Source organism: Haplochromis burtoni, unplaced genomic scaffold (genome assembly GCF_018398535.1).
Source record: "Haplochromis burtoni strain Fernald_Lab_line unplaced genomic scaffold, NCSU_Asbu1 Contig_103, whole genome shotgun sequence".
NCBI classification, from domain to species: domain Eukaryota; kingdom Metazoa; phylum Chordata; class Actinopteri; order Cichliformes; family Cichlidae; genus Haplochromis; species Haplochromis burtoni.
The window spans coordinates 1,439,431-1,454,400 of record NW_024582464.1 but is presented as its reverse complement, the minus strand read 5'-3'; the positions used below and the strand labels follow the sequence as shown (position 1 = coordinate 1,454,400).

The window sequence follows — 14,970 nt, the reverse complement described above, 5'->3', positions numbered from 1 at the left end:
GAAGAGACCAGGTAGAAATATCACATTTGCCATATCGACTTCTCCTTATTGAGTCCATGTTAAACCTAGAATTGAATTTAAAATCCTCATTCTACTTTACAAAGTCATGAATGATCATGTCCCTTCATATCATATAGGCCTCACAGTAAAATATTATCCCAACAGGGTTCACCTGATTCAGTCAGGATTTAGAGTTCATCACAGCACAGGACCAGCACCAGTGTAGGTTACTCATGATCTTTTTATGGCCTCTGATGGTGGACTCTGTGCAGCATTCTATGCAGGGTCAGCATCGGAGCATATGGGCAACTCTGATAGAGGATTTGATACCAATCACTTTGCTATTCTATAAAAAAACAAAGCCATAAAAGGAGACTGAAAATTCATATCACAGCAAGTAAGAACCACCGTAGGTTCCCAACAGCTAGCACAGCAGACAGTGCTTGCGGTGCTCTTTATTTTTTCCTACAGTGCTTAGTCCTTGTTGTGCATCGTGTGTGTTCAGTGTGTTTTTGCAGCTGCTCTCCTTCTTGTTGCAAGCTCCTCTCTGAATGGTCCCAGCATGCTTCTGCATGAATGGGCGGAACTGATCAGAAAATATGTGACAAGTGTTCCAGACCTGCTCCCACAAAACCACACCATGCTGCCACATGAAGTACACCGCAAAACCTTTAAGATTTACATTTAAGATTGACCCCTGTATGTTTTCTTCTATGCTTACTTGTTACGTCAAGGCCAAACTACTGCAATTTCTTATTAGAACCTCTCTTATAGGTGTTCAGGCTCCAACATACCACAGTGAGAGTGCTACGTGAGGTATTTTAATTAGAAGAAGTTAATTTAAAGTGGAGTATTTTACTAAATAACTACAATTTCACAAGTATCTGTAATAGCTTTGACATTTATCTGAGAGCTATTGTTACCAATACCCTTGAAATTAAAAGACATTCTTCTTCTTGTTCTTAAGGAAATATAAGATTGTATAAATTGTAGTTCATAAATAAGGTCAAATATAATATTTATATGCACTAATGCATTGGCATTAGCAGTTATTCTACATAGCTGAGAATTTACGAAAGAATGTTGGACTTGAAATGTTTAAGGGAGAAAAGGGGATTTTTAAAATTCAGGTCTTTGAAGTCAGTTCAGTTTTATAAATAAAACTGAACTGACTTCAAAGACCTGAATTTATAAATATAGCACCAAATCACAACAAAATTTGCCTCAAGGAGCTTTATATAGTAAAGGAAACACCATACAGTAATACACAGAAAACCTCAACAATCATATGACCCCCTATGAGCAAGAGCTTTAGGGACAGTGGGAAGGAAAAACTCAATTTTAACAGGAAAAACCCTCCAGCAGAACTAGGCTGAGGGAGGATTGAGTGAAGAAGAAACACACAGTGCATCGTGGGATGCCCCCAGCAGCCTGGACCTATTGCAACTTTGCTGCCAAGTAATTAAAGTTCTTACACGCTTTGGTTTTTATTTGTGCTCAGCCAGTTTACTTGGTACAAACTCTAGATGGCGCCATGTGCTTTCACTACAGCCAGGCAGAAAAGGCTTCTAACTACGACTATGGCTGTATCCCAATTCAGGGTCTGCAGCCTTAAAGGCCGCATTTCAAGGCCGATTACGTCACAGCGGCGCGCCGAAGGCTGTCCCAATTCAAAGGCTGCTCGAAATGCGGCCCTGAAATGCGTCCTTCATTTCCCTGAATTTTAAGGCTGTGGCAGTGTAGACTTCGTGGCCCAACATATCCCAGAATGCATAGCGCGGCGGTGGGTGTGGATAATTTTGCCGAAAAAAAACGGCGGATGAGGGGCAGCCGAAGAGTAAACTTTAAGTAAGTACTGAATATTATGTCACTTATTTATGTGCAAATGTTTAATAACGAAGAACATTAAACATTACTGTTGGCCACATGTCGGCAAAGTTATGTGACATTAGTGACGTTTGTACTAACTTGGTTTTAAAGCCTTTACTTTACGCCGTTCAATAGCTGAGCTTAATCTTACAGAGAATGATCAAAGCTCATGTAGAAAGAAAGAAACAAGTGAACAAAAGATTTTCTCCTTCATTTCTGTCAAACAAAGCTGTATGACACGTTTCCAGCTGTTAGTATCATGGTTGCTAGGCAACCTGGGCAGCGTAACGGAGGCTAGACCGTGCCATTTCACAAGCCTCGCACTTCCGGCCTTAGCTGTCTTTGAGTACGCGGCCTTTGAGGATCGTTGATGCTGCGTACTTTAAGGCTGCAGACCCTAAATTGGAATACAGCCTATGACAGGACACCGGCAGCCCTGGATCATTTGGTGCTCTTGAGCTGTGAACAACCAGTAGAAACAGAGGTCTTACTCTGCCATGATTTCAGGGTACTGAAAAGCTCATAAACAAAGCGAAGCGATCGCCTGTTTTGGCACATGGCATTCTGGGTTTTGCATAGGTCCCAGGTCCATTGATTTGCAATAATACGAAAACGCACAGGTGAAAGTGATAACATTACAAAACAGTGCTTGCTGATTAATATAATTAAAGTAAAAAAAAAATATTCAGGTTATTCAAAAGGAAGGTGTCTCTTTACACACGGAGTGAGCATCAATCACAATAGATGATCTTTGCAAACCTTCAGCAGCCATACAGGCAGCAGCTGTTGACATATGGAGGGATTCCACGGCTGCAGCGGTGGTACCCTGCGGTCACAGTCGCATTAAAGATGTCCGACTCAAAAAATCCGTGTATTTAACCAACTGCGGCCTTCAAACACGAGGCGCCAGAACGGGAGGAGATAAAAGACTCGCTTTATTATCTGTAGTCAGTCAGCAGTTGTGCGGCGTTGTGACAGCTCACCATCACTCCCAGCAACACACTCTCTCTCGGTGCTAGACCGACAGCTATGTCTACGTCCGTCACGCGTGACACCGATATTAAAAAGAAGCACGTCCATTTCGCCAGTATGGAGGAGGACGACAACGACGACAAGGAGGAGGACACCCTGTTTGACAAGAGGAAGGACACTGGGCGAGAAATGAAGAACGCATTAAAGGGGGCGAAGAGAAAGACCACACAAAACAGCGACGACCGGGTGGAGGTGGTTGGCGGAGGAAGGGGCGGCCAAGGAGCAGCCGGCCGCTGGATGGTTACGCTCGCGCTCTGTGCATCTTGCCTGGGCTTGGTAAATAGTTAGGAGTGGGAAGTTAGCTTAAACCTGCCGGTTCATTAAACAATTCTCTGACTTTTCTCATTCCTTTAAAAAGGAAATGAATTGGAAATTTTTAAATAAATAAATATAATGTGGTAACTGAATAGATTTATTAAGCTGGTTGGGATATCTACAACAGTTAACTAGTTGGCTAGCTAGGGTTGTATTGATGTTATCCGTTAGCATATAGCCATAAACCGCTAGCTTATCACGGCTGTCCAATATTCATTTGCGTTCTTTGGAATTTCTACTGAAGTCTACTCCAGGAAATGAATTTGAAATGTCAGAAGCTCTGCAGTTACTTATATAGTGCCATAATATAGTAGATTTTTGGCCTGTTATGGTTCTGTCGAGCGTCGTAAACGAAGGAGACCTTTCAATTTAAGTCGTACTTTGTTAGGTTGTTTTTGACTGGCCCCACATGTCGGTTGCCTTTATAGTTGTTATAAAGGTGCAACAGAATGTGAATCTACGTACACAAGGTGGTCACATGTGCTTGTAACTATTGAATAGTAAGCAATATTACGGTTGTAATAGTTCAGTGAATGCAGCAGTATCCTGCACAACCGGATTTTCATAGTTGTAAATCTCGCTCTTCAACCATTTATTCCGCATCAGATTAGTGAAATCCACCTGCACACACTGGACGACTTTCTCCTGTATTGTTAACCTTTTCTCCCCCCATTGGGCCTGGGGAAGAACATTCAAGTTTTGTTGTTTCAGCATCAGATTATCCTGTTAAAAAAGTGGGAAAATGGAAACTTTTATTACAGTTATTTAAGGACTGATATCAATCAGCTCTGATTGATGCCAGTGTCAGCTCTGCAGTTTTTGTTGTCACTGAGTGTGAACTCAGTGTAGAGAACAAAAAACTTGGAGGCTCTGTGAGCAAAAGCTCCACTTCACTTTTTTGTGTGATGCGAAGCAGTTAGATAAGCATGCTGGCACTGGTAAAAGGAACGGATAAACTCTGAGGATTATGATTCCAATGTTCAGTTTAGATTAGATTAGCCTTTGTTGTCTCCCTTCGAAGAAATTTTGCTTTGTCATTCAAGAAAAACCAGCACATAAATTAATCGTCATACCATTTCACATGCACACACTTACAGTTTACTTATTACTATTCAAGGTTCAAGGTTCTTTATTTGTCACATGCATAGTTATACAAGTATAACACACAGTGAAATGTAGCCTGACACGCTCCTCGACATGTGCAAAAAAATTGGGGGGGGGGGGGGGGGGGTGTAAGGAAGATAATATTATATATTATTATATATATATATCATATATATATATATATATATATTACTATAAATCATATATATATATATAGTATATCATTGGGAATGGCTAGTAGTAGCAATTCAATGGTTTGACAAATTGGAGCACTAAAGAAAATATAAATATAATTTGAACAACTCACAATTTGGTACCCTGTACCTTTTACCTGATAGTATTAGCTTTATATTCTCTAGGTTTTTGTGTAAACCGTGTGATTTATATCTCTAGGAATTTTACAGGCCACACTTTATTGCAGTTTCCTCTGATAGCACCTGGGGGAAAATGGAGGGAGCATGCCAGTGGTCTTTCCAGCCCTTTGCATCAAATTTTGAACCTTTGATCTGAGCTGACAGACAGGTTACTAAACTGTGTAGTATTGCCAGAACAGATAGCAGATTCAGTAGTTAGCATATAAAATAAGTAAAGCTTTCATCCACCCCAGGGAGTTTAGAAAGTGTAAACCTGATGCGATCATTTGTCATTGATCTCTCAAGGAGATGAGACAAGTGGGACAATGGAGGGAGAGGAGTGGGTCCAACAACAACAGAGGTCCTGCAGTCGTGGCTTGCTCTAAGCTTTGTCTTATTTTCTTAGGGGATGTGTATCTCAGTTCTTGGCCCCACACTGGAAGACTTGGCTGCAAATGTGAACCAGGATATCGGCAACATCTCCTACATCTTTGTTGGCCGCTCTGCAGGCTACGCCGGCGGATCCCTATTAGGAGGCATTCTCTTTGACTGCATGAACCCCCATCTCCTGCTAGGTACCTTTCTAGCTTGTTGTTCTTGCCGGCCGGCCTTTACAGTCATTTTATGAGATTGATTTTGCCTCCTGTGGTAATCTTCTAGGTTTGTCCATGCTGCTCACGGCTTCTGGAATGTGTGCCATCCCTTACTGTAAGCAGGCTCTGCTCCTCACTGTGTTCATGTCCAGCATTGGGATATCCATGGGTGTTATAGATACAGGTAAGTAAACTATTGATATTCACTGTATCAGTGAAAGTTCAATGATTTTAACGGTCAGCCTCAGCTGATGAGTTTGTGCAGGGCTCAGAGCCACAAGTGGCTGTTTTTACCTCTTCCTCTCGTCATTCTCTCGCCTGCTGTGGTGATGCATGTTTAAATGAGGGCATGGCTTAGCTGCAGCAGAGTGAATAAACAGTAGTGGAGTCCTGTTTGTAACATTGAGGGAGATGGTATGAGTAATTCAGTGCAATAGACATGGGCTGCTGGGAACTTCCCATGATATGATATGACATTCCTTTTGGCTCTCGGAGGAGGCGGACACACTTTTTCTCCTCTCCCTTCTCTCCCTTATCTTCCCTGCTTAGTTCTTATGTCCTTGTCTAGTCTCGTGTTTTTTGTATTACTTTCCCTGGAACACTCTCTCACAGTCTGTTTCTAAAACCTAAAGAGAATTATGGATTTGATCAACTGGTCTCTGAATGCTGTTGACACCCTTGTTGCTTTTCTGTGTTTATTGTGCTATGGTGTGTTGATATCTGTGCATTCCTGTATTATCCTTTTGTGTTACACATTTCGATGTTTTTTTTCCTCGCTACCTAGCCTGACCTGTCTCCCCAATGTGATGTTTGTGTATTGTATGTACGGTTGGCAAGGTCTGTCATCTCGGTTGTGGGCAAAAGACCAAATAAAGGCTATCTCATCTCATCTCATATACTGAGCATTTATTCTCAACTTGATTCTTTTCACTCTACATGTGTTTATCCACCACTTTAGATTTAAAGCTTCAAACCACATTACCAACTCGTCCACAGCGTGCCTTTCCTGTCTCCCTCTGTTCATCCCTAACTGGTGGCCAGTTTTTCCTTCCGACTGTTGCCAAGTGCTTTGTCATTAATGTTGTCTCATTGTGAGGTTTTATCTCTAACGTTGTAGGCTCTTTACCCTAAAATACAATGTGCTTTGAGTTGACTGTTGCTGTGTATTGGTGCATACGTAAATAAAATTGAATGAAAGTGAAACCGTGGAGAGAACAGGGCAGTGGCAGACCTGCTAGTTCTGTGGTTCAGCTGTAAGAACAAAGGTCTCACTGAGGGACAGTGGGCCCTCATAGAGTTTGTTTCCAAAAGGTTGTTCAGAAACATGCACAAGTAGCATGCCGAAGGTAATTTGTAGCACTCTGGCAGTGCTTCTCCTGATCCTCCTCTCAAAAAACGAACAGATACTTGTCCTGCTGTTGGGTTAATGCTCTTCGAAGGCCCCTTTCAACTCTGCTTGTGTAACGTCTCCTCTCCTCTATACTCTTGACACTGTGCTGGCACACACAGCAAACTTTTCCTTTTCGGGGTGTTGTCTGGTTGTTGCTTCTTCAGTGCACCTCTTTTCACTTTGATGTGCACCAGAAGAAGTGAAATGAATTCATAGTGAATTATGTTTCCTTCCTGCAAATTGACCTATAAAGACCTTACATAGACATTTACAAACTGTTTTGAAATCTTGTAAATCTTGCATGTAGTTAGTCCACCACGTGGTATTAGGCCTGTAGAATAATCCTTCATCTGCTTTTGCTAACAGTGGTAGCTTATTCTTAACATCATAAGAATGGAAACTTGCCGATGGAGTTATTTGGAGTCATTCCTTGTTTTGTCTGATTGTGATTCTTCTGTTAATCTTTTTTTTTCTAGTTTAGCCAAAGCAAAGTGATGCTTGTGTCTCCATTCTTAACTATGTGTTTCTCCTGTGTCAGGTGGTAACGTGCTCATACTGGACACGTGGGGTGAGCAGTCGGGGCCTCACTTGCAAGCGCTGCACTTCAGTTTTGCCGCTGGGGCCTTTGTGTCTCCTATCATAGCCAAGCTGGTGTTTGGGACTGACTGGAAGGGCACTGAGGCCATAGCACCAACCAAGGGTACGCCTTCCACAGAGCCCCAGGTGACCAAAACCGTCAACACTCAGGGAGTCTCGCACAGCACCCTCAACTCCACCTGGGCCTACATCGTGATCGGTGCTTTTGTCTTTCTCATGTCCTTCCTCTTCTTCATCCTTTATTCTCGCTGCAGCGTGTCACGTGCAAAACCCCGCTCGGCCTCAGGAAAGCCCCTGGTGGCCAAATATCATGTGGCTCTTACAGCCCTCCTTTTCCTCTTCTTCTTTGCCTACGTCGGTGCTGAAGTAGCATATGGCTCCTTCATCTTTACCTTTGCTAAGGAGTACATCCACATGGCTGAGGCGAAGGCAGCTGGGCTAAACTCCCTGTTCTGGGGGTCATTTGCAGCGTGCCGTGGGTTAGCAATCTTCTTTGCAGCCTGCATGTACCCGGGAAACATGATCCTGCTCAGTCTGTTGGGCACCGCTATCTCCTCTCTTCTGCTCTGCTTCTTCAACAAGAAAGAGGAGGTCCTGTGGGTGTGCACTGCTATCTATGGGGCTTCCATGGCTGCCATTTTCCCAAGCGGCATCTCGTGGGTGGAGCAGTACACCACAGTAACGGGGCGCACAGCGGCAGTTTTCGTGGTGGGTGCAGCGCTGGGCGAGATGGTGCTGCCAGCACTCATAGGCTTCCTGCTCGAGAGGTTTCCAGAGCACCCGCTGCTCATGTACCTGTCACTCGTCACTGCCATCTTCACCTCCATCCTCTTTCCAGTCATGTACAAGCTGGCCTCGGTGAATGATGAAATTGAAAGCAGTGAATCCCAACGGGCACTGCTGGACTCAGGAGCTGATGAAGATGAGGATGAGGAAGAGCAGGATAATGAGGCCGATCAGTTGAACGACGCAGACTTTGAGGTCATTGAAATGGACGATACATCAAATTTTATGAATTCACCAAGCAAGATGTCCTCTCCCCCTGATGTCATGGCTCTAACAGACAGCCCCACTGCCCAAACCACACTGGTGTCAGAGCCTGCAGGCGCCACTTTCTCAGAGAGCATCTCTTTGGTAGGACACTCACCAAGACAGAACCTGCTGCTCTCTTTGGACCAAGAGAAGGGAGACTGAGAATGTCGGCTCAGTGACACGCCTCAACTGTCCATTTGCTGTCCAAGACCTGGAAACTCCAACATAGTTACTGTTTGTACTCTAGTAAAGGAAGCACTGACTAAGCAGTGCAGCTTATAAATCATACACACGCTTCCGCAGCTCAACTCAGTGCATCTTTTAAAGCTTTTGGACATCTGCTGGACAGTGAAGGATCAGATGTTGAAGTATTGCTATTTTCTTATAAATCATTTGACACTGTGTTTAATATTGTTGTGTCCTTATCCCCTCTGTAGTTAGGTAAAAGGTAAGGCTAGAATGAAAGTAACAAATAGATCAGATATCAGCCTGATCCTGACTCAACGAACTTCACTGGGATCGTTGGCAACAGGTCAATCTATTCAGTTCAATTCTATGTTCTGTGTTTACTATGCCTTCCATCAGCAGTAGAGCACTGATTACAAACGGGAGAGCTAACATTTTGGTAACATAACATGAAGCCAAAAGCCAAGGGACAACAAGTTGTTATACTTCTTACATTTTGAATGTTTTTATGTTTGCAGTGTTTTTTGACTACAGCTAAGACTTCTCTGTCAGCTTCTGTCTTTGAGTTACTGGTATCACATTGGAGCTAGACAAACATGGATTGATGCATCGCTAGAATTCAGTGCCTTGTTTGAGGACATGAGGAGAGTGGATGAGCTGAACCAGGGACAGACAGCTAGCCACCCCCTTAAAATAAAATCTTGCACTGCAAATACACTATATTGCCAAAAGTATTCACTCACCCTTCTAAATCATTACATTCAGGTGTTCCAATCACTTTCATGACCACAGGTATATAAAATCAAGCTCCTAGGCATGCAGACTGCTTTTATAAACATTTGTGAGAGAATGGCTTGCTCTCAGGAGCTCAGTGACTTTGAATATGGTACTGTGATAAGATGCCACCTGTGCAAAGTCCAGTCAGGAAATTCTGTCACCATTAAATGTTCCACAAAATGAAAGTGATTGCGATTGACAGCAGCTCAGCCACATAAAATCACAGACTGGGGTCAGCAACTTTGTGCACAGTCAATCACTGCAGACTTCTAAACTTCATGTGGCCTTCAGATTAGCTCAAGAACAGAGTACAGAAGGTTACAGAATTGCAAAGTGCAATGCAAAGCATCATATGCAGTGGTGCAAACTGCATATGATGCCACTGAACTCTAGAGAAGTGGAGAGGTGTTCTCTGCAATGACGAATCATGTCTACATCTGGCAATCTGATGGAGGAGTTCGAGTTGGCAGCTGCTAGAACAGTACTTGTTTGACTGCATTGCACTAAGTGTAAATTTTTTTTTAATGGGCTTGGGCTTGCTCCCTTAGTTCCAGAGAAAGGGACTCTTGATTATTCAGCACACCGAGACAATTTCATGCTTCCAACTTTGTGGGAGCAATTTGGGGATGGCCCTTTCCTATTCCAGCACAACTGTTTCTAAAGACATGGACGAGGAAGTTTGGTGTGGAAAAACTGGACTGGCCTGCACAGAGTCCTACACCTCAGCCTGACAGAACACCTTTGGGATGAATTAGAGCATCCCAACATTGGTGTCTGACCTCACAAATGCACTTCTGGAAGAACACTTCTAAACCTCGTAGAAAGCCTTCCAGAAAAGTTGAAGCTGTTATAGCTAAACATGGAATGTCACTCAAGCTCATATGTGTGTGTGAAGGCAGACGAGTAAAGACTTTTGGCAATCTAGTGTGTGTGTGATGAGCTGAGCTGTACAGTGTAAGCAGCTGTTTTCTGTTGCACTTTTGTGAAAACTGGATTTTTTTTTCTTTTTGGTCTTGTGCTGTAATGGGTCATGTCACTGTGATTCCTCTGATTTTTTTCTTTTTAAGCTCCTGATTTAGTGAAAGAAAGAAGGCATCTTCATACATTGATTTTTTTATTTTATTATATCAATCTCAAACCTTCACCCACAGCAATGTCCATTAAAAACAAACAAAAAAGGATCTCCTTCATTATAAGTTTTTACATTTTTACAAATTCACAGATCCTGTGTACGGCTGCATGGAGTGGGAGGGTTAAAGATCAAATTTTAATGTAGTTTGAAGACGGTTCACACAGTAAAATTGGAAACGTACACAAAACCATATATCCACAAGGAAATAATAGACTCTTCATGGCATAAATTACCAAATACAGTATTGCAGCAGTCCCACATTTAAAAATAAAAAAATGGAGAGCTTTCCAGTTCCCATACTCTGTAGTATGAACTGTCAAATCTGCCAAAACAGACAAGGTTAAAGAAACAGAAAAATGGCACCTTCAAAAAGAACGCATCAAACTGCTTTGATTGTGTTCATGGTTGGAGCTGTAGTTGGTTAATGCACAGTGAGATTGGAGATGGATCTGTACAGGAACTATTTACAAAAAGACTGCAGTCAGTATAAAAAGGAGAAAAAGTCAATTAGTGGTTTGGGTGTAGTTCGTCTCTGAAATTATAAGATCTTTAAAAACCAGTTACAGTGAATACACAATACGACACATGTTCCATGATTGGACTGCACTCAGTCCCGCAACAGGCCGTCTGTTGCCGTGTCATCAAAAAGATCAGCTTCATTCGGCCCATAGCAGCTAATGGAGATGGCAGCAAACGAACACACGGCCTCTTCCACTGGAGGCATGAAGTAAACAGTCTCCATACTCAGAGAAATACTTTGAGACAAAATGAGAAAACCCGTCAGGGCTCAATCAAAGCACCATTTAAACTTTTACAACCAAATGGACAAACACTAAGATGGAAGGCCAGGAATTAGCACCAAATCAGTGGGTGGCTCCGGGACTCGGGAGCCAATCAGAACTGCTCCAGCAGCTGACGGAGGTAGGGGGCCTTGGAAAGTTGTCTGTTTACCCGGGACAGCTTGTAGAGGACGAGACAGTCGAGGGACACGCAGGGAACCTGCCGCTCAGCACTGCCACTGCAGTTCCTACAGATCTGTATGCAAACAGAGACACAAGCACACAGTGATCACACAAGGATGAGCTCTGGTATGGACACCACTCACAAACATGTCACTACTAGTCTGACCAGAGAAAAACTGTGGAGTCTGACATTGTTTAAGCAAAACTGCACACCAACTCAACCCGAGTGATTGCTGCCACCAGGCATCATAACTGCTGACGTCAATTGCTGTCTTAATAAATCTAGATTTATCGCCAGAAAGCAGTTTCCGTGTTCCTTCAGTGTCGCCTGCTTTGAGTCGTATCAATTGGGTAAATGTTTAAAGACAGTGCGACAAAAGCAGGAAGAAATAAATACCTGTAATCACAGAAGTTAATGGTCCAATTATTATTCAAAACCTTAACAGGAGCTCATATTCTGTGCGTCCTCAACTTCTCACCTTCAGCAACTGCTCTTGCTGACTCTCCCACTGCCTCATGTCCTGGTAGAGTGTAACAGCGACTCGCTGAGGTTCAGCACGACACCGTGAGCACACACCCAGCTGGGTCAGCTCATCACACACAGGGCAGTGAAGCGTGGTGAAGTACTGGGAAATTGTCCCCTTCCTCCCCGCTTCCTCCCCACCCACCACGGAGGAGCAGGATGCCTTCTGGATCTGGAGAGAAAAGAGAGATGTAGCTGAAAACACATGTGTGATTGATCACTGCTGCTGGACTATATGCAGACACATGGAGTTAACATGCACAGCATCTTCATGGACATAAAACAGTGTGAACTACGTGATCATGATACTTTTCAGGTTTGTTAAGAATCCTACCGAATATCATTAGATGCTGAAGGATCAGAGATCAAAGATTCAGTTTTTTTAATACAAATACACACATTCAGGATTTTGTGTGTGACTCTGTTTTCACTGGGAAAAAACGAAGACATAAAAGGAGTCAGTGGCACTGGAGCAGCAACCATTTATGTATCTGACTGTGATTAGTAGCTATGCCAGCAGATGGCGTGTGCACTCTGTCAGACTTCAGGAAAGAAACAAAGACTGAGGCAGCAGCGCTGCAGCTTGACTCATTTAGTCATCAGCAGGAAGCAGAAGAGATCTCTCTTCATCCTTTGTTCTCTCTAAATGACAGACTGCTTTTATTTTGACAAGAGTGGAAGCAGAGGGTGACCTCTTTGACTTGCCACAGTCAGTCAAAGGAAGATACCAATTAATCTAATTCATCCTCCAAACTCAGTATTAAGTTGATTGTGTGTCTTTATGATGTTCCTGGTTCTTTTTTTTGTTTTGAAGGGTTTCTTATCTCCACTGCTGCTGCTCTGCTTCTAAATGGCAGCGGTGAGACAAAAACAAAAACATCACAATGGCCTGTATGTCTGCAAGTTGTCCTCACCCTGGGGAGCTCCTGGTACCAGCTGAACACGTCGACTCCGATCAGCTGGAACATACGGGCCAGTGGCGGCAGGATCTGCTTAGTGATGTAGTAGGTGGCATTGAGGCGCAGGGTGGGGTCCTGCAGCACCTCGGTGGGCCGGCGGACCAGCTGGATGAGGGGCACGCCGGGTGTGCCGTACACAATGACATAGGGCACCCGCTCACTCACGCGTGGCTCCAGCCTACGGTCATAGGCCATCATCCGTCTGAGGCGAAGCAGAACAAAAATGAAGTGACAGCAGATGATGCAGTTATTGTTTACATCACACAGCCAACATGTTCACATTAGCAGCGAGAACGTGTGCTGGTGCTCTGAGAGAGAAAACACAAAATAAAGCAGATGAACTGAAGCAGGGCTCATAAATGCTTCTTCCTTGTGCATCTAAAAATCACTTTTTTTTGTCCTCCACTCGTTAAAAAACAGGTTGCCTAGCAACACTCAGGTACTGTACAGGCTAGTGCAGCCAGACAATGAACACAGTGAGGGAGGACTAATTGGATTCACGCTGGGTACTGTAACTGTAGCTGACAGCAAGCTCTTACTCACCATCCTGTTCTCTGCTGCACGCACACACAGACACACACAGAGCCAACCAGCAAACATTTATCCAAGCCACACTCCTGACTTCTCCTGTACTGTGACCACACATACACACACACACACCTGGTGAGTTCCAGCGCAGGGATGCAAGCTCCAGGTCTGTACGAGCCGCTGCCCCGGTACTCCTTGGCGAAGGTCAGATCCTGCATGCTTGCCCGGCCATCCAGAATCTTCATACACTGACGCTGCACAAACTGCTTCACCTGGCTAATGTCACGTGTCTCAAACAGCAGCTTGATGGAACGCTCCAGAATCTAAGGGGCACATGAGTAAAAGAACACAGGTATAAGAGGATGAAGATAAAATGATTTACTGGTAATCTAAGAGAGGTGTTGATGCTGTTTAATGTGCAAGCGGAAGGAGACGACCTTTTCCCTGACTGACACATGCAAAGCAGTCTGAGTAAACGGGAGCAGGAACAAGAGTGGCATGCCTGCGACTGGTGCACAACACAGTGAAAATGAGGGGAAAACATGGTTTGCCTGTTACCTTGGAAACAGCAGGGCAGCCGTCGCGGCGCACCGTCTCAATTCCTTTGGCATCAAACACGGGCTCCTTTTGGTCAAGGCTCTCATACATGTAGCCCACGTAACGCTTCTTTGTCTGCAGAACGCAGGGCAAGTACACCTGACACACACACACACACACACACACACAGATAAATAACTACATCTAATGTGTGGAGATGGAAAAATCACAGTGAACAGATGTTAGAGAAGCCGCTACCTTGTCTTATTCGCTCCCTTTGTGTGTGTGTGTGTATTTGCGCATATGTGTGTGTATATCTACCTTCTCAAACTTGAGCTTGATCGGCTTGGGGTTGGTTGCAGTCACTGCTTCTGCAATCTCTTTGCCGATCTTGAAAGCCTGCTCTTTGGTGGCTCCTTTCAGTAAAACAAACATGCTGCCAAACACACAAAAACACACAAGGCTCATTACTAATTCTTATCAAACAACCCACACTACATACTACAGTGGTAAACGATACGCTCTCAGAGGCTTCGCGTTTGGCTCTGTGCTTGAACACATCCCATGTGGACGAGCGAGTCTGGAGGAAAGTGTGTCCCATATATGCAAAGCATGCTGCAGTTTAAAACTTTATGCTTCTTCTTCTATTTGAGACTCTGCAGGTCAGAAACAATCCAATTCCCTGTCTGCCAAACACAGCGGCAGCTCTTCTTTAACGGACTGTCAGAAATGAAAGCTGTTAGCTAATTGGTGCAAGTGTTCATGAGAACACGGCCCAAGTAGACTCAGACTTACACATCATCACAGCGTAGTGACACACAACAAAGCTGCTGGTCATGTTCACACTCGAGTGAAGTTATGAATTTGTCAGTAAAGTTGTGCAACCTGTAAACCTGCCTGTTGTGCAGATAATGGAACAGTGACTGCAGGTTTCCCATGTGAGGACACAAACACTGATCAGGCCTAACATGATTACCACTGACAGTGAATAACACTTTGTACAGGTCTTACCAAGGGCATGCGTACTATTTATTTACTAGGGGTGCAACGATATTCGTATCGATATTGAACCGTTCGATAC

General features: G+C 43.9%; 2 protein-coding genes across 3 annotated transcripts in view; one reads left to right on the top strand and one right to left on the bottom strand.

Annotated features, from left to right (window-relative positions):
• Window positions 1-1,806: 1,806 nt before the first annotated feature.
• Window positions 1,807-10,244, top strand: mfsd4b (major facilitator superfamily domain containing 4B). Of its 2 annotated transcripts, none has more exons than XM_005931056.2 (4): window positions 1,807-1,848; window positions 5,080-5,248; window positions 5,334-5,450; window positions 7,195-10,244. In XM_005931056.2, exons 2-4 carry the CDS (start codon window positions 5,083-5,085, stop codon window positions 8,445-8,447), a joined length of 1,536 nt encoding a protein of 511 aa, XP_005931118.1. In that variant the 5' UTR covers window positions 1,807-1,848; window positions 5,080-5,082; the 3' UTR covers window positions 8,448-10,244. The 2 variants fall into 2 exon arrangements, with proteins under 2 accessions (XP_005931118.1, XP_005931117.1); XM_005931055.3 differs by lacking the exon at window positions 1,807-1,848 and adding an exon at window positions 2,574-3,177.
• A 274-nt stretch (window positions 10,245-10,518) lies between these two features.
• The window catches only part of rev3l (REV3 like, DNA directed polymerase zeta catalytic subunit), a 94,770-nt gene continuing 90,318 nt past the window's right edge, over window positions 10,519-14,970 (bottom strand). Inside the window, exons 27-32 of the mRNA XM_005931057.3 lie at window positions 14,211-14,325; window positions 13,911-14,048; window positions 13,485-13,675; window positions 12,780-13,026; window positions 11,822-12,037; window positions 10,519-11,415 (exon numbers count right to left, since the gene is read on the bottom strand). Coding sequence (XP_005931119.1) covers window positions 11,275-11,415; window positions 11,822-12,037; window positions 12,780-13,026; window positions 13,485-13,675; window positions 13,911-14,048; window positions 14,211-14,325 — 1,048 coding nt within the window. The 3' untranslated portion in view covers window positions 10,519-11,274. The remainder of the gene's footprint in view (window positions 11,416-11,821; window positions 12,038-12,779; window positions 13,027-13,484; window positions 13,676-13,910; window positions 14,049-14,210; window positions 14,326-14,970) is intronic.

Coding starts and splice junctions, on each gene's coding strand:
- mfsd4b (XM_005931055.3), top strand. CDS start 2,899: ATGTCTACGTCCGTCACGCGTGACACCGATATTAAAAAGAAGCACGTC. Junction 5,249..5,333: donor GAACCCCCATCTCCTGCTAG/GTACCTTTCTAG, acceptor GTAATCTTCTAG/GTTTGTCCATGCTGCTCACG. Junction 5,451..7,194: donor CATGGGTGTTATAGATACAG/GTAAGTAAACTA, acceptor CTCCTGTGTCAG/GTGGTAACGTGCTCATACTG.